The 25,296-nt window shown below is 37.2% G+C and overlaps 1 protein-coding gene across 8 annotated transcripts in view; it reads left to right on the top strand.

Annotated features, from left to right (window-relative positions):
• Positions 1–25,296, top strand: part of CSMD3 (CUB and Sushi multiple domains 3) — a 1,871,449-nt gene that overhangs the window by 1,482,314 nt on the left and 363,839 nt on the right. For 6 of the 8 annotated variants that reach the window (XM_073590213.1, XM_073590210.1, XM_073590209.1 and 3 more), the window contains 3 exons: positions 4,356–4,469; positions 11,758–11,853; positions 21,727–21,930. In XM_073590213.1, coding sequence (XP_073446314.1) covers positions 4,356–4,469; positions 11,758–11,853; positions 21,727–21,930 — 414 coding nt within the window. The remainder of the gene's footprint in view (positions 1–4,355; positions 4,470–11,757; positions 11,854–21,726; positions 21,931–25,296) is intronic. The other 2 variants (XM_073590214.1, XM_073590208.1) reach the window with 1 other exon arrangement.

Raw genomic sequence — 25,296 nt, 5'->3', positions numbered from 1 at the left:
GTCATGGGGTGACGCCAGCATGGATTCCGTCACTGCTTATTGAATGAAACTCTGCCCCCCAGCTCTGACTGACAGCCAGCTCTAATGTTGCACTGCTTTTAGTCAGCCCGGGGCATGGCTACAGCGAACACTCTCTATATACAGAGCAGTGACTTATCTGTCACCAGCGCCACCCCTGTGACTGAAACCGGATCACTGCTGGAGGGAAAAAAGTTAAATTCCTCCCAGTAGTGTGAGTCTAAGTGATGTCGCTGAGCAGCTTCAGAACACTATTAACTTGCAGAGTAGTCCAAAATCTGTAGGTTGGTAGCATTTTTTCAGGAGACAGATTCACTTTAATTTTATTTTAATTTTTTTTTTACATACAAATTTTGCAGATATTTTCTTTTGCTTCTATTGAAAAGTTACATTGAAAACAAAATATAAGACAATACTAAATAGTAAAAATTTTCAGATCTATCTCATACATTTTACTTTCTTTTAGCATCTTTTTAGCATCTATAAAGCACAATGACGAGCATGTTGTTTTTTTTATTTTGTACCATTTGTAAAAGATGCTGTTTCAAGTCTCATTGGAAGAGAAAAAAGCTATACTCGTTGAATGTTTCATTTTTGTGAAAAAAATGCCCTAAACCACAAATAAGAAAAAAACAATCACCCCAAAAAATGCACCTAAGGTGGCACAAATATGGAATTTATCATCCTCCATCCAATTTTCTGGCTTAGAAAAGTTGGAAAATTTAATGCAAAAGGCATTTTGCAAACTTTCTCTGAAAAATAAAAGTGAGACTTTTCTAAAAGAGTGGCATCACCAATCACTATGCAACATGACTTCTATGCTATAATGTATGTCTTTAAGGCTAGTTTCAGACTAGCGTTCGGTGGCGCAGCGCAGGGCCGCCACTAAGCTACGCCCCCGGCCGTGCCTCCTCCAGTCAGCTCCTCCTCTGATCACATGATGCTGCATGCGATCAGCGTACCCTATAGTTAGCGTTTGGTACACTGGCCATGCGCTGGGCTGATTTTGCAGGTGCTTGCGCCCTTTTCGTGCTGCACTGAGCTCACAAAAATGCAACACAGTGTGTTTTTGTGCCCTCGGCGCAGCGCCATAAGGGTACAAGAGCCGGAAAAATCAGCCCAGCGCACAGTCAGCATACCCAATGCTAACTATAGGGTACACTGATCGCATGCTGCATCAAGCGATCAGAGGAGGAGCTGACCGGAGGAGACTCGGCCGGGGCGGAGCTTGGTGGCGGCCCTGTGCTGCGCCTCCGAACGCAAATCTGAAAGTAGCCTTACTCAGGCCACTTTGCATCCAAAATATATATCAGATGCTATTTAGATGTAATATTCTGACTTGTGGACATGTCAAATACTATATATGCCAAATTTAGTACATTTGGATAACTTCAATTCTTATAGAATTCTGGAAATGCCAGCCTTGATCAAATTCATCAAAATAGCACAAAATCATGAATTTCGCACAAATTCAATCATATTATTTTTTTTTGCTCTTCTGCCTGTTTTGAACTGTTTTAGAATAAAAGTTCCATAATTCTTTAATATATGGTATGTCAGTCTTTAAGTACGGACAAAAGAAAATTCCAGGGATGCAGAGGAGTACATTTTTGTAAAAAAAAAAAGTAACTTTTTAAAAATTAGCAAATTATAACATAAGTAAAAACATCTTAATTTGGCTGACCGTACCCACTTTGATGAGCAAAAAAAGAAAAGAGGCAAATAACTTAAAAATGAGATAATGAATGTGATGGGAAAAAAACATCAAGAAAAGAAAAAACTAAAAAAGCACAAATTCAATCATGAATTGATCCCTCCATGTGGGAATCCAGTATTGCAACTTCATTCACGTAATATTTTTTTCAGCAACACACTTTTAGAGTATATTCAAAAATATTATTATTATTATTATTATTATTATTATTATTACAGTTTTAGGAACATTAAGAATGACCCATCGAATCTTTGCAGTATTTATATAATTTTTTTTTTTATAAAAAATAAAAAGCAAAATGAGAACTGATATTAATTTGTCATATATATATATATATATGTATATATACAGTCATATGTAAAAGTTTTGGCACCCCTATTAATGTTAACCTTTTTTCTTTATAACAATTTTGGTTTTTGCAACAGGTATTTCAGTTTCATATGTCTAATAACTGATGGACTCAGTTATATTTCTGGATTCAAATGAGGTTTATTGTACTAACAGAAAATGTGCAATCTGCATTTAAACAAAATTTGACCGGTGCAAAAGTATGGGCACCCTTATCATTTTCTTGATTTGGACACTCCTAACTACTTTTTACTGACTTCCTGAAGCACTAAATTGGTTTTGTAACCTCATTGAGCTTTGAACTTCATAGCCAGGTGTATCAAATCATGAGAAAAAGTATTTAAAGTGGCCACTTGCAAGTAGTTCTCCTATTTGATTCTCCTATGAAGAGTGGCATCATGGGCTCCTCAAAACAACTCTCAAATGATCTGAAAACAAAGATTATTCAACATAGCTTTTCAAGGGAAGGATACAAAAAGTTGTCTCAGAGATTTGACCAGTCAGTTTCCACTGTGAGGAACATAGTAAGGAAATGGAAAAACACAGGTACAGTTCTTGTTAAGCCCAGAAGTGGCAGGCCAAGAAAAATATCAGAAAGGCAGAGAAGAAGAATGGTGAGAACAGTCAAGGACAATCCACAGACCACCTCCAAAGACCTGCAGCATCATCTTGCTGCAGATGGTGTCACTGTGCATCGGTCAACAATACAGCGCATGCATAACGCCTTTTTTTATGACCAAACAACTCAATCTTTGTTTCATCAGTTCACAGGACCTTCTTCCAAAATGTAACTGGCTTGTCCAAATGTGCTTTTGCAGACCTCAGGCGACTCTGTTTGTGGCGTGCCTGCAGAAATGGCTTCTTTCGCATCACTCTCCCATACAGCTTCTCCTTGTGCAAAGTGCGCTGTATTGTTGACCAATGCACAGTGACACCATCTGCAGCAAGATGATGCTGCAGGTCTTTGGAGGTGGTCTGTGGATTGTCCTTGACTGTTCTCACCATTCTTCTTCTCTGCGTTTCTGATATTTTTCTTGACCTGCCACTTCTGGGCTTAACAAGAACTGTACCTGTGTTCTTCCATTTCCTTACTATATTCCTCACAGTGGAAACTGACAGGTTAAATCTCTGAGACAACTTTTTGTATCCTTCCCCTGAAAAGCTATGTTGAATAATCTTGGTTTTCAGATCATTTGAGAGTTGTTTTGAGGAGCCCATGATGCCACTCTTCATAGGAGAATCAAATAGGAGAACTACTTGCAAGTGGCCACTTTAAATACCTTTTCTCATGATTTGATACACCTGGCTATGAAGTTCAAAGCTCAATGAGGTTACAAAACCAATGTAGTGCTTCAGAAAGTCAGTAAAAAGTAGTTAGGAGTGTCCAAATCAAGAAAATGATAAGGGTGCCCATACTTTTGCACCGGTCAAATTTTGTTTAAATGCAGATTGCACATTTTCTGTTAATACAATAAACCTCATTTGAATCCAGAAATATAACTGAGTCCATCAGTTATTATATATATGAAACTGAAATACCTGTTGCAAAAACCAAAATTGTTATAAAGAAAAAAGGTTAACATTAATAGGGGTGCCCAAACTTTTACATATGACTGTATATACCATAATTAATAATTCCATCCACATAAGGCTGGTTGATAAGTATCACAATAATCATAAACAGAGAAGAGAAACTGGGACCGTATACATAAATATTCATTCTTATGCACAACTGGGAAAAAATATGTCTCGGTTCATTTGATTTAAGACGTTTTTTCACCAGAAATGGTAGTGATTATATCGAACACATATAATTGATGGGGCAATTGTCCAAAAAGTGGAGCAGATATTTAATATATGGTGTCAATTTGCCCCACTTATCTGTACATGATATTTTGAAACAATGAATATTCCACTTTTAATATTTGATTCATTGACTGAACGCCCATTTTCATTACCCAACGTTGCTCCTCCACAAACTAATTTCACAAATTCAGCAAACGTGTTTTCATGTTGTTTTATGCATTATGTTTGCTGTTGGTAAATTATCATTGCAATCTATATATTTTATTGCTTAAGAGTTATATATTGATTCATTACATTACATTTTGGGCATTTTATATGGCCTTACATATGATCATGTAATATTATTACATATTTTTTCATATTCTTTGTCACAAATTATCTGAAACATCTTAAAGATCATGAACTTGGAGCATGATTTCTTCTCTTTTCTCTCCCTTTTCTTTCTCTGCTACTGGTTATTGCTCTATAGTGGTTTTTGGCCAGTTTGTGTTTTTCCAGACGTCTCTCCATGACGTAGTTGAGGTATATGATGGAGCAACTCAACAGTCGCCTCTCTTATCTTCCCTCTCAGGATCTCATTCAGGTACTTTTTCTTTTCTCAGAGATACCAATGGGTCATTTATAAAACGTTCTATTTTTTAATTAATATTATGTTAGTTGAAATAAGTAACATGCTATCAACATACAATACATTTAGATTTTAAAGGGAAGCGATTTTCAGAAAATGACTTACTGATTAGATTTGTTTTTTTGTGCTAAATGTATTTTTTTTAAATGTTATGATTTATTTTTTAACATATTAAATAAAAATAATTATTATTTTGTTTTTATAGCACCAACATATTCAGCAGAAGTTCACAATTAAGTGTGGACATGTACAAACAATAAAAACATTACAAAGTAATAAATAGTTCAACTGTTACAATCTGTGTTAAAAATGAAAAAAATAAAATCTTGTAAATTTAGAAAATTTTCACACTGGCCCTTGGGATTTTTAGAATCTAAATTAATTTTGTTTCGGGAAACAATACCTGTAGTTTTAGGAAACAACACAGTGCTGTTTTTTTTTAAGTTGTGATAGGAATTTTTTTTTTTTCATTTTTTAATTTTAAATTCAGGTAACACAAAAAATCTTGAGATCGTTTTTTATGATTGCTTCCCTTTAAAAGATTTTTTTATCATTTTTAAATATAAATAAAGTATATTTATTATACCCATTTAATTGCCCACAGCCACCAACACTAATAAAATTAGTAAAAAATTTATAAAATAAAGTATTTTTATTAACTCAAAATTTATAAAACAATTCCAAGATTAAAATATTTTAAAAAGACAGGGCAAAAGCCTCCAAAAAGGGAGGGAAAACAACAGCCAGGAAAGTGATGTTAAAGATAAAAATGAAAGGTTAAGCGCGTTTTTGAACAGATACCAATATTCATTAGCTACTGGTTTGATACAGGAGGTAGGGTTAATCTAAGTGTAGGCACTGATAATAAGGCTTCCTCTCAAAAATCCCAATTATACCATGTCTATGGATATAGTCCCATGGCAGGTGCTGCCCAGTAAAAGAGAGGAAAAGGTCACAAAAGGGAGTTCCACATGGAACATGTCATTATAACCACTAGATCTATAGCTAAAGTTATATAAGAATAAATGATCCAGTTTACGTACCAGTATAAATATGGGAGACAGATGCTGCTGGCTGTGAACCCCTCACACCCGACAGGTGCCGTTTCGCTGCTCGCTTCTTCTGGGGGCATGAAGGATGGGCACCCCCAAAAGAAGCAAGCAGCAAAACGGCACCTTTTGGATGTGAGGGTTATTCAGCCAGCAGTAGCTGTCTCTCAGATTTATCCTGTTAGGTAAACTGGATCGTTTATTCTAATATAACTTCAGCTATAGATCTGGTTTTTATAATGACATGTTCCTGGAACATGGAACTCCCTTTGGTGAGCTTTTCCCCTGATATGCTGGGCAGCACCTGCCATGGGACTATACCTATAAACATGACATAATTGGGATTTTTAAAAGTAAGTCTGATTATCAGTGGCTACATTTAGATTAACCATACCTCTTGTATTAAACTAGTAACTTGTGAATATTGGTACCTGGTCACATACCCATTTCACCTTCCATTTTTTTCTTAAACATCACAATCCTGGCTGTAGTTTTCCTATCCTTTTGGAGTCTTTTTCCATGTCTTTTTAAATTATTTAAATCTTGGAATTGTTTTATAAATTTTGAGATAATAAAAATACTTTATTTTATTTAAGCTATTTGGAATCACTTCTTGTCAAATGGGGCAGCTTCCCATCTGACTTAGTTGATCTATAAATTTGAAGTGCCACATATTTATTGTTTTTTTAACATATAAGATTCATTATTATACTTTAGTTCAGAGCATAAAAAGGTTAAATGGATGTGAATTAATTTCACAACCAAGTTTAAGTAAATTTTGGATGATTCACTGATCACTATACATATTTTTTATCTCTTTTGGTGGCTGTCTGCAGATTTTTAAATTACATTCAAAAACCCATAAAACTATCTAAAACTATATTTTGCATATCACTTCCTGACATAGACAAGCACAATGGTGATTTCCAGATCATTGATGTACAAGTCTGACATTCATGTTTGGCAAAAAGATAATTTTGTACTTGTTTGTTCAAAAATCCAGGGACCAAAAAAAATGATTTTTTTTCAATCAAAAATATTTTCAGAACTGTAAGAAAAAAAGTTCAGTAAAAAATTGTTTGCAACCTCCCTTGAATTGTAACTCCAATTATTATGTGCTTATATATGAACAGTCTAAGTCCTCATGAACCAGTAACATAGCTACTCTATATGGAACAACATCTATAGCACAGAGACATATAGCCATACAGTGCCTTGAAGGTACAGTACAATGAGTTGGACTCTGAGTATAAAGAGAAATTTAGAAGTTAATACAGTGTCTACAATGGGGAAAAAAGGATTTAGTCAGTCACCAATTGTGCAAGTTCTCCCACTTAAAAAGATGAGAGGCCTGTAATTGACATCATAGGTAGACCATAACTATGAGAGTCAAAATAAGAAAACAAAACCAGAAATCACCTTCTCTGATTTGGCAAGATTTATTTAGCAAATTAAGGATTTGGTCACCTAAAAACATGAAAGATTTCTGGTTCTCACAGACCTGTAACTTCTTCTTTAAGAGGCTCCTCTGTCCTCCACGTGCACAATTGGAGGCTGACTAAATACTTTTTTTCCCCACTGTATATGAAGTCTAATGTTGCATACTACTGCTGTGTAAGATTTGTACACAACCGTGAAAAGCTGATGCAACTCTATGTATCCCAATTATCAGTCTTCAAAATTTGTAGCATGTCTAATTGCATGAGCTCTTAGGATCTGTTCACAATTAACGATATGTAGAATTAGATGACTGCTGATCACCAACCTGTTCTGTGCAGCACAAAACATAATTTCATGTGACGAACAAGCATTTTGCTAATCGTGATTGATCAGCAGCTTGATTAGACTTCAGGATTATTGTGAAACTAGCAGTGCAAGGTAACATTCCCACAATGGGCTTTTGGTGACTTTTTGATGTAGATTTTCTGCAGCAATTCTGCACCTATTATATAAATTAGGTTACTTGAAATTTTTTCTTTGCGTTTTATTTATTTTTTAATACATGCGTTTTCATTGTGTTTTTGACACTTTAGTTTTGTTTTAGTATAACATATTTTGAATTAAGCTGCTTTATTTTTGTTACTTCTTGGTATTTGTCATTGGAATCATTTTACTGATATAGTCATGTCTGGATTTAATGCATTTTTGATTTGTTTCCACCACGAAAACACACTAATAACTCGAGTTTTTTTTACCTGCGGATTTTCTGCATCTAACGTGAGTTTAAGAAAAAAATCTGACTATAAAATTTAGCGTATTCACAAGAGAAATTGACATGTTGCAGATATCAAACAATATCCATCGGCAGTTTATGCAGCATAAAAAAAGCACAGTAGTCATGAAATTTCTATAAATCCCATTCACTATGATTGATCTGTAAGATGCTGCAGTTTTGCCACAGCGAAAATATGCAGCTTCAAAAACTCACCAAAAACTCATAGACAGGAATCAATGGGGTTTCTGATTGTGAATCAAATTGATACAGTTTGAAGCATCCCAAACTCTCCTTTCCATAGCATTTTGTGCATTAGTAAACCTCATGGGAACACATTTTAGCTAACACATCCCTGATTTGTGAGCACAAAAGATATAGTTTTGAAACTTTCTTTCCAATATCTGTAATTTTGTAAAATCTACATGTAAAACTGCTATCTGGGGACTTTTGCTTAACTCCAATCGTCACATCAATGCCAAATTAATTTGAGACAATATTAAATCCTTACCATTGTGCTATCTAGAGTCATGAAAGGATTTGAAAAATATGGAATATTTTAAGATTTGAAAACCAACAGGGACATTTCCATATACAGACTACTGCCACCACCTTTAATGCCTCTTTTACAATATTCTATTAAGATATAAGATATAAGTCCCAAATCCCCTTTGCACAGCCCAAAAAAATACCTTTTGCAATCCCCCATACAGCGAGGTCTGGTCGCATGGGTGTTGCTGGTCTTGCTTCGGTGCCTCCTATCTTCACAATCGCTGACCACCTGCTTGGTTTGCATGGATGGCACATCCTATGTCATTCACACAATGTCACCAATTCTCATTTTTGTGCAGGCATACTTCTCTCTGACCTGCCGAGGCAGAGCAAAGTACTGTAATGTGCATGCTGTGGCTTTACTTTTGGGTCATCAGTGCTCTTTAGCCTATCTCGGTGCATGCACATTACAAGACTGTGCTGAGCAGAGTGAAGCATAACTCCATTGGAATGTGATTTGAGGACACTGTGTGAATGATGTAGTACATGTCATCTACATAAAGAAGGGAAGGAAGATGACAATTTCGAAGAGCGGGTGCACCGGATCAAGACTCCCATCTGACAAGACCTTGCTATATGGGGTATGTAACGATTGTATTCACTCAGCTGCGTAGGAGGAAACAGGAGGCACATTCTCTTCAATGTCCATGTGAGTTTATTTGCTCCATAAACCCTCAAATCTACAACAAAGAGGTAAACAGTCAGGCAGACACGGCATTAATGTCCATAGCGGAGCTCTATCTGGAGCCACACACAGGAGGGCTTCTCCTTCTCTTCACACAGACCACTTTGTAGTGTCCCACCTGGACACATGGAAGTCTGTGCACACTGCCAGACTCCCAAACACTCACTGCCAAGTGCTAAACACACCTCCATTACATAACTTGTAACCACACCCACAGGTGAGGTATGGATCACATGGGCTAGTCACATGGTCATGACCTCACTGCAGGTCCTGAAACTTACAACCACACAGGCTTCATTAGGTATTCAGACACACACCCCTTGGGTGGGTATGTAGGTGACTGGACCCACCTATCTCTCTAAGTCACCTGGAAGCCTCCCAATGTATAGAAAAACCCTCAGCAGTAGATCTGCTGAGCAAAACATGCCCAGGCTTCCATCACAGGGCCACCCACCTCTGCGATACATACCGCCCATCAATCACATTACCAGTCGCCATGCCATAGGTATTATAAAATGAATTTTTGGGGGGGTCATGCAGAGGGTTTTGGAGACTTAAAAACCTTACTAGAATGCTGTAAAGAATGCATTAAAGATGGTGGTCATACTTTATAATTCATTAACCTGGTGACAGGTTACTTTTAACACAGAATCTGTTAGTTTAATTGTCCTCAAGGTAGATTTGTAGTGCTATCATTATTTGGCTTATACTGAACTTCTCTGTGCTGATTAATTACCATAGACTTTAATGTGGTCATAAATCGGCTGAGAGGAGATAAGATATAGACAGAAAAAAGTTAGGCTGTTCATGTGTCAAGTTGTCTTCCAGTTTGAAATAATCCAGCATGAAAATAAAAATGTGATACATTACAAATAGTTCAAAAACAGATACACACTTTGGTTTCCATTCTAAGTGATATAATGTGGATCTGTTAACATTACCAAATGACTATCCATTATGATCCAATTTCCTTTGACTTAAAAATAAATATAGATGCAGTTGTTATCGCTTTTTTGGTGGTACTAAAAAGTTGTTCATGGAGTCCAGAGCTAATTTAAGTAAAATAAATTTTTATTCTTGCAAAGGACACATATAGAGAACATGACAAATTTAATGTATTGGTGGATAAGGCATCATATAAATAAATAACCCAGAACAATAAGAAAGAACAGACCAGCACCTAAATAGTCACAAAACCCAAATGAATGGACTACTGAGGGGTAGGTAAGTCAAAAAGTACAATAGTACATGAGGGCTAAAGCAAAGATCTGAAGATGACAAAATGTTTCCTCGTTTTTAGTAAATATATTTTATTGCACTTTGCCCAGGCTTCCTGGTCTGAGATCTGTTTTAGGCCAACTTCCGGGTGCTGATTTGTTGCACAGCACGCTTCCCGACATTGTCTTGGTGACATTCATTTGGATTTTGTGACTATTTAGGTGCTGGTCTGTTCTTTCTTATTGTTCTGGGTTATTTATTTATATGATGCCTTATCCACCAATACATTAAATTTGTCGTGTTCTCTATATGTGCCTTTTTGCAAGAATAAAAATTTATTTTACTTAAATTAGCTCTGGACTCCCATCTTCCTCCTTTTTCTCAGTTGTTTTAAAGGAGTCATCTCTATGACAAATACTGTTGAGGCATATTAATGTTTTTACAGATGATGAATTGAAAATGTCTTTTTGTAGTATTTTTTTCATGTAAAAAGTTGCACATGATAGTTTTTTTTGATCCAGCTAAAAAAGGGCTGCAACTATATTGTAGTCAAATGGAAGAAGACATTTTAGGGCATTTCTGTTCTCATTCAAATAAATGGATCCTAAACTGAATTATTTTGCTTGTATTTTTGTCTATCCAAAAGGTATTCAAAAATGGAAAACACAACTGGACATATGAACATAGCCTTACAAACTCCCCATTGGAACTTTCTGCAGACCCATCTTACCTTTACTAATATGTTTATTTTTCCTACTCCAATCATAAGTCATGCAACTGCATATTTGGATATGTCAGCACTTCTGCTACTGTCACATTCAGATGCTTCATGAGTCTCTGCAGCACCTAAATACAATGTCAGCAATGACACCTGCTGCTTGGAATAAGCTTGCCTTCTCTCCACTTCAGCACACCCTGGTCAGCCTTCTCGAGTGATACTGAACATCAAAATTGCCTTTTGGCTCATGCTCAGGGAAACTGAGAGCAGAGACAGCAGACATCATTGCTAATATTGAGTTTCAAATGCCGTAAAGACTCATGTGGCATCCAAATTTCAGAAAAAGTACCAAAATGGGGCATCCATATGTCATCAGTAAAAGTAACAAAATGTCCAGACACTGCAGGCACATGATAGTCAAGCTATCGAAAGCATATTAATAAAATTGAGGTGCAGGCAAGATGGTTCTGTCGAAAGAGTCTTTATGGTTATGCTGAAGCCCCTTAAAAACAAAATTTATAAATGCAGTGGTAAAATAGCTTTTGACTTGTTTTTATGATTACATTGTGACTATTAGGTGATAGATTTGCTTTTAAACAAAGCAAAAATGGCTGACACAACTCTACAATTGTATGGCCTGTTAAACACTTTAATTTGTCCTATAAATGTAATGTATACTTGGATTTCAGTAACCATACACTGACACTGACTCCTAAGCTCTATGAAATAACAGACACTGTAATAGTACAGTCAGAAGTTTTCTTTGTTGACTTGTTAATAAAGTTTTTTTTATTCATTTTGTTGAGTAGGCGAATCGCTTCCACTAAGTTCTGGTAACCAGATTATTATTAAATTTACAACAATTGGACCAGTGACATCGAAAGGATTTCACTTTGTCTATCAAGGTAAATACAGAAACGACCTTAACAATACATTTACATGTATTGTGTCAAGATCTGTTTGAGAGATTACTGCACATACCTAACAATCTCTTCCCCCTTACTCTTTAACTCTTGTTTCACAGCTCCAGTCTTCAAAAATTCCCAGCAGAATGTGCTATACAGTTTATATTCTAATATCTGGCTACAGATCATCTTGAAGCTCTTGGGTCTCAAAACACCATGATTTTGCCGAACTCAGTTGGTAGATGTATATGCTATAGGTTTATTATAGAAAGGATCAAAAAGATTTTGAGGACTCCGATCTACATTGGTACTCAATGGCAGACAGATCAGAGTCCTGTGAACTTCCTTGGCCATCACTCAAATGCCAACCTCCTGACTTCCGCTATTGTTTTACAATGCCCATTTTGATGTCATAATGTCACTTGTGGCTTAGCCGTACAAAATTTTCAGTAATTTCTATGTACATTATCTCATTTTTATACTAAGTTGGTAAGTTTTTTTTATCTTCATAAATGAACCTTAAGATTTCATGTCACCTCAGATACTCTGTACATTCTCAAATCTTTACATTTTCCACTGAATGTCACATTGTGGAGCTATTCTTCACCTAGAAGGATTGCTTTAAGAAGTCAATAGCTTCATAATGTAAAAATATGTATAATTCTTAAAGTATTCACGCTCAATATGTCCTTTTTTATACTTGCGGATATCATTAATCTAAGATAAAAATGTAATATTAATAGAATATTGACTTTAGAGCACAATTTAATTCATGAAGTAATCAATACAGCAGTAACATAAATAGTCACTAGGCCTCTCAAGACTTTGGAATGTGCAGTTCTCTTTGTTAATACCATAGTCACTTAGAATGCTGGCATTTGAGTGGCAGTCAAGATATTTGTACAACCCTGGTACATTTGCCAAGGAGTATCAACATCAGCACCAGACCCAGGAACTGCAAATCCTTTGAGATACATGTGACCTCCTAGTGCTTGCTCTAAGAGGGAAAAAACAAAATAATAATATTGTAGTTAAGATGCCTTTTAATGGCTAATAAAAATAAAATAAATGATATTACAAAGTCTTTTGAGACTTCTTAGGTCTGTTCATCATGGTATAACAAAGTATTTGAAAAAATGAAAAAAGTGGTTTGGTACCGTGTTAGCCAGCAGAAAAAAATATATATAAAGTGCTCTCAGTGAGAGAAACAAAATAGGAGTCTTGTGGGTATGATACCTTTTAATGGCTAAAAATGGCTAAGAAACTTCACCATATCCTACACAAGGATGACCGGTTAAAAATACTATTCAATGACCCCCCCTTCCTATGTTACAGGCAACCTCCCAATCTAAGAAACATCATTATCCGAAGTTCAATGCCCTCAGATTCACCAAGAGGAACATATGCTTGCAATGGGAGAAGATGCAAAACCTGCACCCCTATAGAGACCTAAGACAAAATTCACATCCCCAACACACAGCAGGACTATAAGTTCCCTGGGGCATTCACATGTTCCTCTTCCAATGTGATGTATTTAATTCAATGCAACATATGTCCTGTGGGTGGCCTCTATGTTGGAGAAACAGGACAGAGACTGAGAGCAAGGATGAGGTCCCTGCAAAAAGAGGAATATCAGGCGCACAGCTACATAGTAAAGCTCGGGGTGCAATGACAGTAGTGAAAAATTAATAGCACTAAAACAAAAAGGCACCACTGCAAATAATGCACACCACAGAAATATTTTGGTTAAAACATTATGATGATACAAGCTTTATTGGCACAACAAGGTATAAAACACAATTAAAACCAAAAAAAACATATCTACTCAGAATAGTAGCCTTAAGGCCCAATGTGTACAAAATGCATAGCATATACCCAAAAAGGGGAGATGAGTCCTAAACCTAATGGCTCATGAGGCATATAATATATCCAAAAACCAGGGAAAAAATATATATAAACATGGGTTAACCCACATGATCAAGGGGGACACCCCTTATGATAAGTAGCCATCCCCCCAAAAGAAACAACATACCAGTTGAATGGCTGGAAATGTTAAAAAGATAACAGAAATAAATGTCCCATACAAGCCTGAAGAAGATAACAGTTTAGTTTACCGAATATGCAGTGTGTATAGAAGGGCCCAAACCCCTGAATCAGAGCTATGAGTAGAAAAGAACCGTGGCCCCACGCGTATTGCCCTGGCAAGCAGGGCTTTGTCAGGGGAAGTAATGACACCGATGCCTGCCTGTACTTTAAATAAACCTTAGTTAATCACCTAATAGTCCACTGGTGTGTAGTGGAGAAACCGCCAGGATTTAACTGCAGGTTATATCTGGGGGTGGAAGCTGCGTGCAATGAAAAGAATAGAAACCGCACCTGTGTAGTGTGGAACACAAGCCAAGTCACAGTGCAGTATCTCCTTCAGGCTTGTATGGGGCATTCATTTATGTTATCTTTTTAACATTTCCAGCCATTGTACTGGTATGTTGTCTCTTTTGGGGGGGTGGCTCCTTATCATGAGGAGTGTCCCCCTCGATCATGTGGGTTAACCCATGTTTATATATATATTTTTCCCTGGTTTTTGGATATATTATATGCCTCATGAGCCATTAGGTTTAGGACTTATCTCCCCTTTTTGGGTATATGCTACGAATTTTGTACACATTGGCCCTTATGGCTACTATTCTGAGTAGATATGGTTTCTAGGTTTTAATTGTGTTTTATACCTTGTTGTGCCAATAAAGCTTGTATCATCATAATGTTTTAACCAAAATATTTCTGTGGTATGCATTATTTGCAGTGGTGCCTTTTTGTTTTAGTGCAAGGATGAGGTCCCATTGTCATACAATTACAGACAAAAAAAAACATTTACCTGTGGCCAAACATTTCTGTGATCCATGACACAACATAGACAATGTGAAAGTTGTCATTTAAAAAGGCAATTTTAAATCACAGAAACATTGCAGGGTGTGGGAGTACAAATTCATTACACTCTTTGATTCTATTCACACAGGACTCAATTTGTCAGAAGGTTTTATGGCCCATTACCATATCTGAGCTATTTCCTCCAAATAGCCCTTTGATCTCACAGAACTTTCACTCCACCTATCTAATCTTACCTAATTAAGGATTCTCTCTTCAAGCTCATTGTTTGTTTATTGAAATGTCCATGTATCACACCAAGACTGTGCTCTCCACTGTATATAAATAAGGTTTCTTCAAATATTTTGTTATATCAGCCTGATGAAGGGATGTAAGTAGTCCCGAAAGCTTGCTTTGTAACATCATTCACTATTATTTGTTAGCCATTAAAAGGTATCATACCCACAAGATTCCTATTTTGTTTCTCTCACTGGGAGCACTTTATATATAAAGTATTTGAAGAAACACAAATATATACACCATCAAGTCAAAGGCATGGCATAACAAGTGAACATTTTAATAATCAAACAAACTGATCTTAGAGAGTTAAGCCTTAATTAGATTAGTGGTGTGAAAGTTTTATAGTCCCAATATCCATGTAAGATCAGACATGTGGTTCCTTTACTGTCCCTGGAGCAGATTCCTCAGATTAGGACTAAATGTCCTATTCGGGGATCTCTATGATGAAGAAACAGATCAGAAACTGAGGGTAAAGGTCCCGTTACATTTAGCGATGCACCAGCGATCCCGACAACGATCAGCATTGCTGGTGCATCAATAAATGGTCGCTAGTGAGCTGACAAACAGGCAGATCTCACAGCGATGCAGCAACAATCCAGCGATGCTCAGCGGTCGCTCCTCACTGTCAGACGGCAGCGATGATGACAACTTCCGCTTGCGTTCATGCGATGCTAGTTGGCGCCAGCGGGACGCCAACGAGAAGAAAGTGGCCCAGGATGTTCGAGTGCGATCAGCGATATCCAGTGGGGGGGGCAGTTGCAGGTACGTGTCACATGTAGCGAGATTGCTAGCGATATTGCTGTTGCGTCACAAAATCGGTGACGCTTTACCGATATCGCTAGCGATCTCACTATGTGTAAAAGGCCCTTTAGGATGAGGTCTCATTAACAAATGATTACAGACAAAATAAACCATTGACCTGTGGACTAACATTTCTGTGGTCCAGAATACAACATAATCAATATGATAGCTGTCATATTAAAATGCAATTTCAAATGACAAAAACATCGAAGGATCTGGGAATACAAGCTTATTACAGTTTTGATTCGCTCAACACAGGACAAAATCTGTCAGGAGAATTTATGATTTACTACAAAATCTGAGGAATCTGCTCCAGAGACAGCGAGGGCACCAGACCTCTGCTCTTACATAGACATTGGGACTATAAAAAGTTCACATCACTAATTTAATCTAATTAAAGATTCACGCTCTAAGCTCAATTTTTTATTTATTTAAATGTCCATTCATTATGTCTTTTTTGTATATATTTGTGCTTCTTCTGTTACTTTGCTGTACCATGCCAGATGAAGAGACCTAGGAAGTTTCAAAAGCTTGGTTTGTAACATAATTTATTTTATTTTTGTTAGCCATTAAAAGGTATAATAACTACAAGACTATTATTTTGTTTTTCCCACTAAGTGCAATTTTTTTTACCACTGGCTAAAATGGTATTTTCGTCCTACTGATTGTGATGTGGGTTACAGTCCACCAAGGGTCTTGCTAGCAACATCTATCAATGTCTTGGTGTGTTCTTGTCTTCAGAGAGACCATTAGACCAGAATCCAGTTGCAACTAATACTATGATCTCTATAGTTGTGACGTGACTTTAAATCATGACCTATTGGGAGCACTTCAAGAGTGAACTTTTGAAACACTGGTTGATTAAAATTAATTGATTCCCAGCTGCTCCATTTGTGATATTGGGACCTCTCCATTCATCAGAACATTTAAATACCAGATTAAAGTGTAGATAATGCTAACATTTTTAAAAAATCACCTCTTCCAAATAAATTGTATCAATCTTTTAATTTCAAAATCTGTGACTAAACAAGCTTCCAGTTATTTTCTTATGATTGGAAACTGCTTTGTATGTTATATTAGAGTACTACTTGGAAGTAGTAGAGATAATGTGGCTATTGCATATTTATCTAGAAAATGCATTTTGTTTTCATAACATTTTCTATAATTTTTATTCTGCAGTTATAAATATAAATTTTGTTGCTTTTATGCCAATATATTTATTTTGAATATGTTTATCATCATAAATTAGCCTTAGGGTTCCATACAAGTTCAGATACTCAGTAAACCATAAAATCTTGGCATTTTTCACTGTACTTCATATGGCGGGCATAACTTCTCTGAGACATAGCGTTTCAAAATATAAAGAAAAAAATATCACTCTTGGAGAGTTCAGAGTCAATATTTTACTTTATGCTTGTGGTTAGCAGCAATATAAGATTCAAATATAATATGAGTATATATATTAAATTCAAAGTGCTATTTCTTTTATGAAGAAATCAATATAAAATAACATGCAAATTGCCTCTTCAGAAAGAAAGAGGACTTTTACTCTACAGCGCCACCTATTGGTAGTAGCGATCCTACAAGTCACAATCAACCCTTTAACGAGTCTTGTAATATGACTTAGGATACAAGACTCGTTAAAGGGTTGATTGTGACTTGTAGGATCGCTACTACCAATAGGTGGCACTGTAGAGTAAAAGTCCTCTTTCTTTCTGAAGAGGCAATTTGCATATTATTTTCCCAGAGGAGCATTGCACGGCGAATAAGCCTCCTTACCTTGACAAGCCACAGCTGGCATGTCACTCTCCGCAAGGAGAAACCTTACTTCTTAGACCCTATAAAATAACATAAATTCATCTTTACAAAATTACAATAAATTGTGAAAATAAATGTTAAAGTTATTTTGCAGAAATCTGATCTTTAACACTAAAAGTTTCTCTTTTTTCAGTGCTTTAATACATTTTTTTTCTTGTGTGTAAAGCTTATGATGTTTCTGGTTATTTGTCCTATTACTACAAAATGTTACAGTATACCAAAATGATTTGATAGGTCATGGGAAAGCTGTACTTTAAAGACTATTCTGACAGTCGGTGAAAATTGCACTAATTTTGACAAGGAAAGGTAATTTTGAGAAATTTCAAAATGTGTCGGTAATACGGTCCTTTATATAATCATTGGAAGTGTTTAATCACAGAAGCTTGGAGTTTATGTTGTAAAGCATTGCATCAAGCTGTTAAAATGCGTAAAAATCCCATACTAAGTATTTCTGTGCCGGAGAGCGGCATCATGACTTACTCCATAGTTTTGTCTACATTTAAACAACTAGTAATAGATTCATTTAAAAAAAATTTAGGAACAAAATAAAATACAGATTTGCAAATTGCTGACGCTTAATAAATATATGACAATTGTGAATATTAAAATAAAAGATTAGATAGATAGATAAAAAAATAGTGCAGCACAATCAATAACAAAATTAAAAATAGTGGGTGCAAAGCCCCCAAGATAGCTTCAAACCTTAACAATATCCATGCAAATATAAAGGCAGCACTCCAAGGTCAAAAATATAAGTGGCTTATTGACCCATTGATATGGCAATGTTTTCTTCCATTTGATGAACTTTATCAAGCTATGTTTGAGCTTGATAAAGTTTCTCACTTGGAACAAAGCATCGATATCACAATGGGTCAATAAACCACCTATATTTTTTCACCTTGGAGTGCTGCCTCTATTTTTGACTACATAGATAGATAGATAGATAGATAGATAGATAGATAGATAGATAGATAAATCAAGAAAAATAGGCAGCACTCCAAATAAAATAAGAAAAAAGTGGATACTTTACTGATCCTCAGGTGGCGACGTTACCTGAGGATCAGTAAAGTATCCACTTTTTTCACATTTAGTTTTGAGTGCTGTCTATTTTTCTTGATTTATTAATTCGGTTGGTTGGACACTGCTGAATAGGTTTTGCACCAATTTTATAATTTTGGTAGTGCTGCCCTTTTTTTGATTTAGATAGATAGATATGGTAAAAGCTTCAGACATTGGCATTAAGGGCCCCGTCACACATAGCGACTCACCAGCGATCCCGACAGCAATATCAAAGTGTCAGGATCGCTGGTGAGTTGCTACAGGATCGCTGGTGAGCTGTCAAACAGACAGCTTCACCAGCAATCAGCACCAGCGACGCTGAGTGTGTGGCATCGCTGTGTACTTTAGTTACCAGCACGCTGATTCAGGGAGCTGGTAACTAAGGTACACACCAGGTTTCTAAGGGGCGTGAATCACTTAGAAACCCGATGTGTACCTTGGTTACCAGCTCCCTGCATCAGCGCACTGGTAACTATGGTACACATCGTGTTTCTAAGCACCGCCCGGTGCTTAGAAACCCTGCGTTTACCTTAGTTACCAGCGCGCTGATCGCTGGTCTCCCGCCTGTCACGCACAACGATGCGTGCTGGTCAGCGGGAGACCAGTGATCAAAAAAATGTCCTGGCTATTTCAGGATGATCAGCGATAACCGGCAGGGGGGCCGGTCGCTGGTCAGTGTGACACACAGCGATCTCGCTGGTGAGGTCGCTGTTGCATCACAAAACTTGTGAATCAGGAGCAATCTCGCTAGCGAGATCGCTATGTGTGAAGAGGACTTTAGTCTATGAGATTACATATAAAAGGGGGAATTTATCAAGACCATTGTGTTTTATCTTCAGCCTTGAACCTAAAGCACAATAAATTATTGCATGCAAGATTCTTTTATAAACCTATGGGTGTTAATAAGTTTGGCACAGTTTTTGTAGTGCCTCGCTGCAAAAAATGAAATGAACACCAGTCAAGCGCTGACTTAGATTTCAAGAACAATGTATGCTAGTTTTCTGGAATACAGTATTGTAATTGTGTTTCATGGGTAGGCCTTGCCCCTTTCCAACAGCACAAAGAATTTCAAAATTTCTTGCCAATACCACTTGCGACAAATGGGCACTTTTTGAAACCACTTTTCTGGTTAAAATGGAATGATTAATTCCCTCCATAATGTCTAGCTAGAAAATGTTTATAAAAAAATATTGCAATTGTACTGAGAGTTCAAAACGATTTTAAATGGTTATCTGGTTAGATTAGAATAAGCAAACCACTTGTCATTGGTCTTTTCTACAATGAGCTGCCATTTCTCATATCAGCATGCAGCCACTTCATGAGTGTTTGTGACCAATATGATTGTTTAAGATGACCAATTGAACAATGCTTACGACAGTAGACAAAATAGGCAATAAAATAAAAGTTTTATTTTTTTAGAAATAATCATTGTATATACACTCACTGGCCACTTTATTAGGTACACCTGTCCAACTGTGTGTTAAGACTTAATTTCTAATCAGCCAATCACATGGCGGCAACTCAGTGCATTTAGGCATGTAGACATGGTCAAGACAATCTCCTGCAGTTCAAACCGAGCATCAGTATGGGGAAGAAAGGTGATTTGAGTGCCTTTGAACGTGGCATGATTGTTGGTGCCAGAAGGGCTGGTCTGAGTATTTCAGAAACAGCTGATCTACTGGGATTTTCACGCACAACCATCTCTATGGTTTACAGAGAATGGTCCGAAAAAGAAAAAAAATCCAGTGAGCGGCAGTTCTGTGGGCGGAAATGCCTTGTTGATGCCAGAGGTCAGAGGAGAATGGGCAGACTGGTTCGAGCTGATAGAAAGGCAACAGTGACTCAAATTGCCACCCGTTACAACCAAGGTAGGCAGAAGAGCATCTCTGAACGCACAGTGCGTCGAACTTTGAGGCAGATGGGCTACAGCAGCAGAAGACCACACTGGGTACCACTCCTCTCAGCTAAGAACAGGAAACTGAGGCTACAATTTGCACAAGCTCATCGAAATTGGACAGTAGAAGATTGGAAAAACGTTGCCTGGTCTGATGAGTCTCGATTTCTGCTGCGACATTCGGATGGTAGGGTCAGAATTTGGCGTAAACAACATGAAAGCATGGATCCATCCTGCCTTGTATCAACGGTTCAGGCTGGTGGTGGTGGCGTCATGGTGTGCGGAATTTTTTCTTGGCACTCTTTGGGCCCCTTGGTACCAATTGAGCATCGTTGCAACGCCACAGCCTACCTGAGTATTGTTGCTGACCATGTCCATCCCTTTATGACCACAATGTACCCAACATCTGATGGCTACTTTCAGCAGGATAATGCGCCATGTCATAAAGCTCGAATCATCTCAGATTGGTTTCTTGAACATGACAATGAGTTCACTGTACTCAAATGGCCTCCTCAGTCACCAGATCTCAATCCAATAGAGCATCTTTGGGATGTGGTGGAACGGGAGATTCGCATCAGGGATGTGCAGCCGACAAATCTGCGCCAACTGTGTGATGCCATCATGTCAATATGGTCCAAAATCTCTGAGGAATGCTTCCAGCACCTTGTTGAATCTCTGCCACGAAGAATTGAGGCAGTTCTGAAGGCAAAAGGGGGTCCAACCCCTTACTAGCATGGTGTACCTAATAAAGTGGCCAGTGAGTGTATATATATATATATATGTGTGTGTGTGTGTGTGTGTGTGCTACTATTAATAATATAAAATGTATACCTATCAAAAAAAATGTTGAAACCTACAATAGACACTTGAGGTAGTCATTTTTTGCTCTCGTATTAAGAAAATGTGTCTGGAACGATTAATGATGTTGCACAATCATTTCTAAACAATAACAAAAGCAAGACTTAAGTACTGCATCTTGAGTTATAACTTAAATTTAGACATTTACATATATTTTGCAGGATTTACCTAAATCTGGCAAGTTTGGAGAAATATGTAGTCTAATTACAAGTAGAAATGTTTGTGAAAACTCTGCTATATCCATGGGGTTTATGTTAATGTTCCTAAATTATTGTTTCCAGCGGTCCCAAGGACGAGTGCCACCCAATGTAGTTCTGTACCTGAACCACGTTTTGGAAAACGAATGGGAAACGAGTTTGCCGTTGGATCTGTGGTTTTTTTTGAGTGCAATCCAGGATACATCCTACATGGTTCTGTGGCTATTAGATGTGATACAGTTCCAAATGCATTGGCTCAGTGGAATGACACGCTGCCAACCTGTGTTGGTAAGTATCTAGCAATAAAATATATACTGAAAACGATGTGTTAACCTCAAACTTTGGTTATGAGAGAAAGTCTATTCAATCAGTAAATCAAACAAGTTAGCTTTTAAAGTTAGAAGAAATAATGAGATATTCTTCCACTTGAATAGAATCCAGTTTATTGTCTGTTCCTCATTGTCTTCTACCGTGAAACAACCTACAACTGAACTAAAACGACCTTCTTTTTATCCTCCAGCGTTCTATGATTCAATTTAACAATGTTTGGCATAGGGTTAATATAAAAAGATAAAGTATCAAGACAAGATATTACATTCTGTGAAATATCAACCCCTGTTCATGTGAGGACTTCTGAGATAATTACACACAAGTCCTTTCATGAAGAATCGTCTTCTGATATTATAACTAAGATGTCATTTTAGTGAATTTTTCCATGTATCTTTTTCTTGATTATAGATTAAACTCACGAGTTTATTATACTCTGGGTGTCACAGTTACAACATTTAATAGGAAGCAAAAAGAAATTTATCTCAGAATGTGTCATAACTCATTAGCAGACATTCTTTCCAGCATAGTAACAGATTTTCAAGAATTAATATGTAGAAATGCTAGTGCTAAACAAAACAAAGAATCTTAATAGAGTAGAGGGGTTCCATACCAAAAACTGCCCACCATTAACCCTGGAGGTTCATAGAAATGAGCAAATATATCCTAAGATAATTAAGTTTACTCTGAATTTTCACCAAAACTTGAATTGTAGTTATTCATCCCATTGCTGGATTCCTAGGTTCTGGAGAGGTTAAAATAACAATAAACTCTGATACTCACCATATTTCGACCCCCAATATACCTATGCTGATACTGCTGTTTCCTTGCTGTTTTTAGATCACCTCCTTTTTGGTCTTCACCTCCCTTTAGATCTTCTCATGGGCACCACCACTGACTAAACCTCATCAACCACACGGGACAAAACACATGTCGCTGATATTTGTAGAATTCCATTTGACCATGTAGAGCATGAAACATGTCATTAATATCAATGGTTTGTTTCATGCCCATATAATTGCATGGGGCCTAATTAGTGGTAGCATCTTCAAGATGACCTTGAAGGTGAAGAACATAGTGCAAGAATTCATCAGAGACCTGGGTGAGAGGTATGGGAGGTAGGTTAGAAGAGTTGAGTATAAGATTTTTTTTTTTTTCTTTAACCTCCACTTGATTTGCGCCGAATGTGTTCAATACAAGTCAAATCCTCCCCATCCTAATTGAACAATTGCGCCCTAATCAAATTTTGTCCATGACGTTGTCTTTTTCTACAGTAGATAGCCGACATTTTGATAACTATTTAGTTCAAGAGGGAAGTGTGATCTAGATTATTTCTCACAATATTGTGACGAACTAAAGATATTATTTTATGCATTTGTTCTCCACATCATAGAATTAAGCAATGTATCTAGCACAATCTTTTTAATGGACCTGGAGATGAATATACCTATCTGAATACATCCTTTCCTATACTGTGCAATCATCATATACTGTATTTAAGCCAAATGCTTCTGCTGGGCTTGGATTCTGCAATTTAGAGATTTGTCCACTTAGATATTCTCGCTACAGAACTACCTCATATGTTGATGCCATGGAAAAATGACTGTGGGCACGTTGAAGATTTTTTTATACATGTGGACAAAAATTCAAAATGAAAATCAGCAGAGCCATAATTTTATTTGTAAAAAGGTGAAATCAAAATAATCTCTGATGAGCTCATTATCTCCTCCAAGTCTGATGCCAAAAATTGAAAGTTAAGGAAGCTTTAATCTGTGATTGCAATATTATCTTTTTATACATGTATGTATATATATACAGTATAATATAAACAACTCTTGAAAAACTTTGCCATTTTTTTAAAGCCGCATATCTTATCATGTTATGTTACTTATTTTGGTATGCATTGAATTGCAATGACAGAAACTGAACAACTGGGGATGAGTAAATCAATTTAAAGCACATTGAACTTACTTTGAATTTCACTAAAAATATTGTGTTTATCAGAACCCAATTTTTTTTGTTATTCAGAACAAGCTGGCACCATTTTGCTTGACTTTTTTTAAGTTTCAAAATGGACCATAAAATAGAAAAACACATTATATTCACTTCACTTCTCATTAGTACTGGTGGCACAAACTGCTGCCTAGTTCTGCACTGGCTCCCTCCATATTTGTTCCCCATTTCAGTCGTCACTCTTCGGAACCTATGGCACTGACTAAGCCTCAAGTGTATGGGCCCTGTTACACATAATGATGTCCCAGCGATCCCATCAACGATCCAACATGGATGGGATCGCTGGGATATAGTTAGCCTGATCTCTGGTGAGCTGTCACATAGACAGCCCCTCCAGCGATCAGGACCAGTGAGCAAGCTGGTTTCCAATTTAAACAGCTGGTATCTAAGAGCCGCGCAGCTCTTAGATACCCGCGGTTTACCCTGGAAACCAGTATGCACAAAGTTTACTCTAGAAACCAGCATGCATGCTGGTTTCCAAGGTAAACAGCGGGTAACCTAGAGCTGCGCGGCTCTTAGATACCCGCTGTTTAAATGGGAAAACACCATCCAGTGTCACTGATCGCTGGTCTCTCGCTGCCACATGCAGCGATGCGTGCTGGCGAGCGGGAGACCAACGATCAAAAAATGGCCCAGGACGATCCTGCATGATTAGCGATTCCCAGCATGGGGGCCGGTTGCTGACACATGTCACACATAGCGATATCGCTGGCGAGATCGCTATGGCATCACAAAATCAGCGATCTCGCTGGTGATATCGCTGTGTGTGACGGGGCCTTAAGATAAAAAAGGCAAGATGGAAGCTCAACATGCTTGCTTTGCCATATGGATAGTTGGGTGACTTTAAACTGGTGGTTGCTGGAGTCCGCTGGTGAAGCACAGCAAGATATGAAAAAGGAAGTAGGGTTGTAGCACATCTATCAGGTCAACTAAAAGTCTTTTATTCAAATTCCATTCAAATTTAGTAGATCCATATAACAGCATAAAAACCTGACATGTGTTTGGCAAAAACACCCTATGACTAATGGTGTTTTCACCAGGAATGCATCATGTTTTAAGTGTTCTTTATGGATCACTCATTCTTATGGAATTTAAATAAAGATCTTTTATTTTAACGGCTAGATGTGCTATACCCCTACTTCCTTGTTCATAAGCCTCAAGTGATGTCTCATAAGATCTAGTGCTGGAGGTGCCGAAAAGTAAAGAACACTGAAGATGGACAAGAGGGCTGCAATTGTTGGTAAGAAGTGAGACAGTGGAGGACTGAGTGCGGTACATGCAGCACCAGGATAGGTGTTGGGTGTATAGAATATT

The sequence above is a fragment of the Dendrobates tinctorius genome, unplaced genomic scaffold (assembly GCF_039654945.1).
Source record: "Dendrobates tinctorius isolate UK_male_01 unplaced genomic scaffold, ASM3965494v1 ptg000116l, whole genome shotgun sequence".
Classification (NCBI taxonomy): Eukaryota; Metazoa; Chordata; class Amphibia; order Anura; family Dendrobatidae; genus Dendrobates; species Dendrobates tinctorius.
This window is presented reverse-complemented; position numbering and strand designations above follow the sequence as displayed.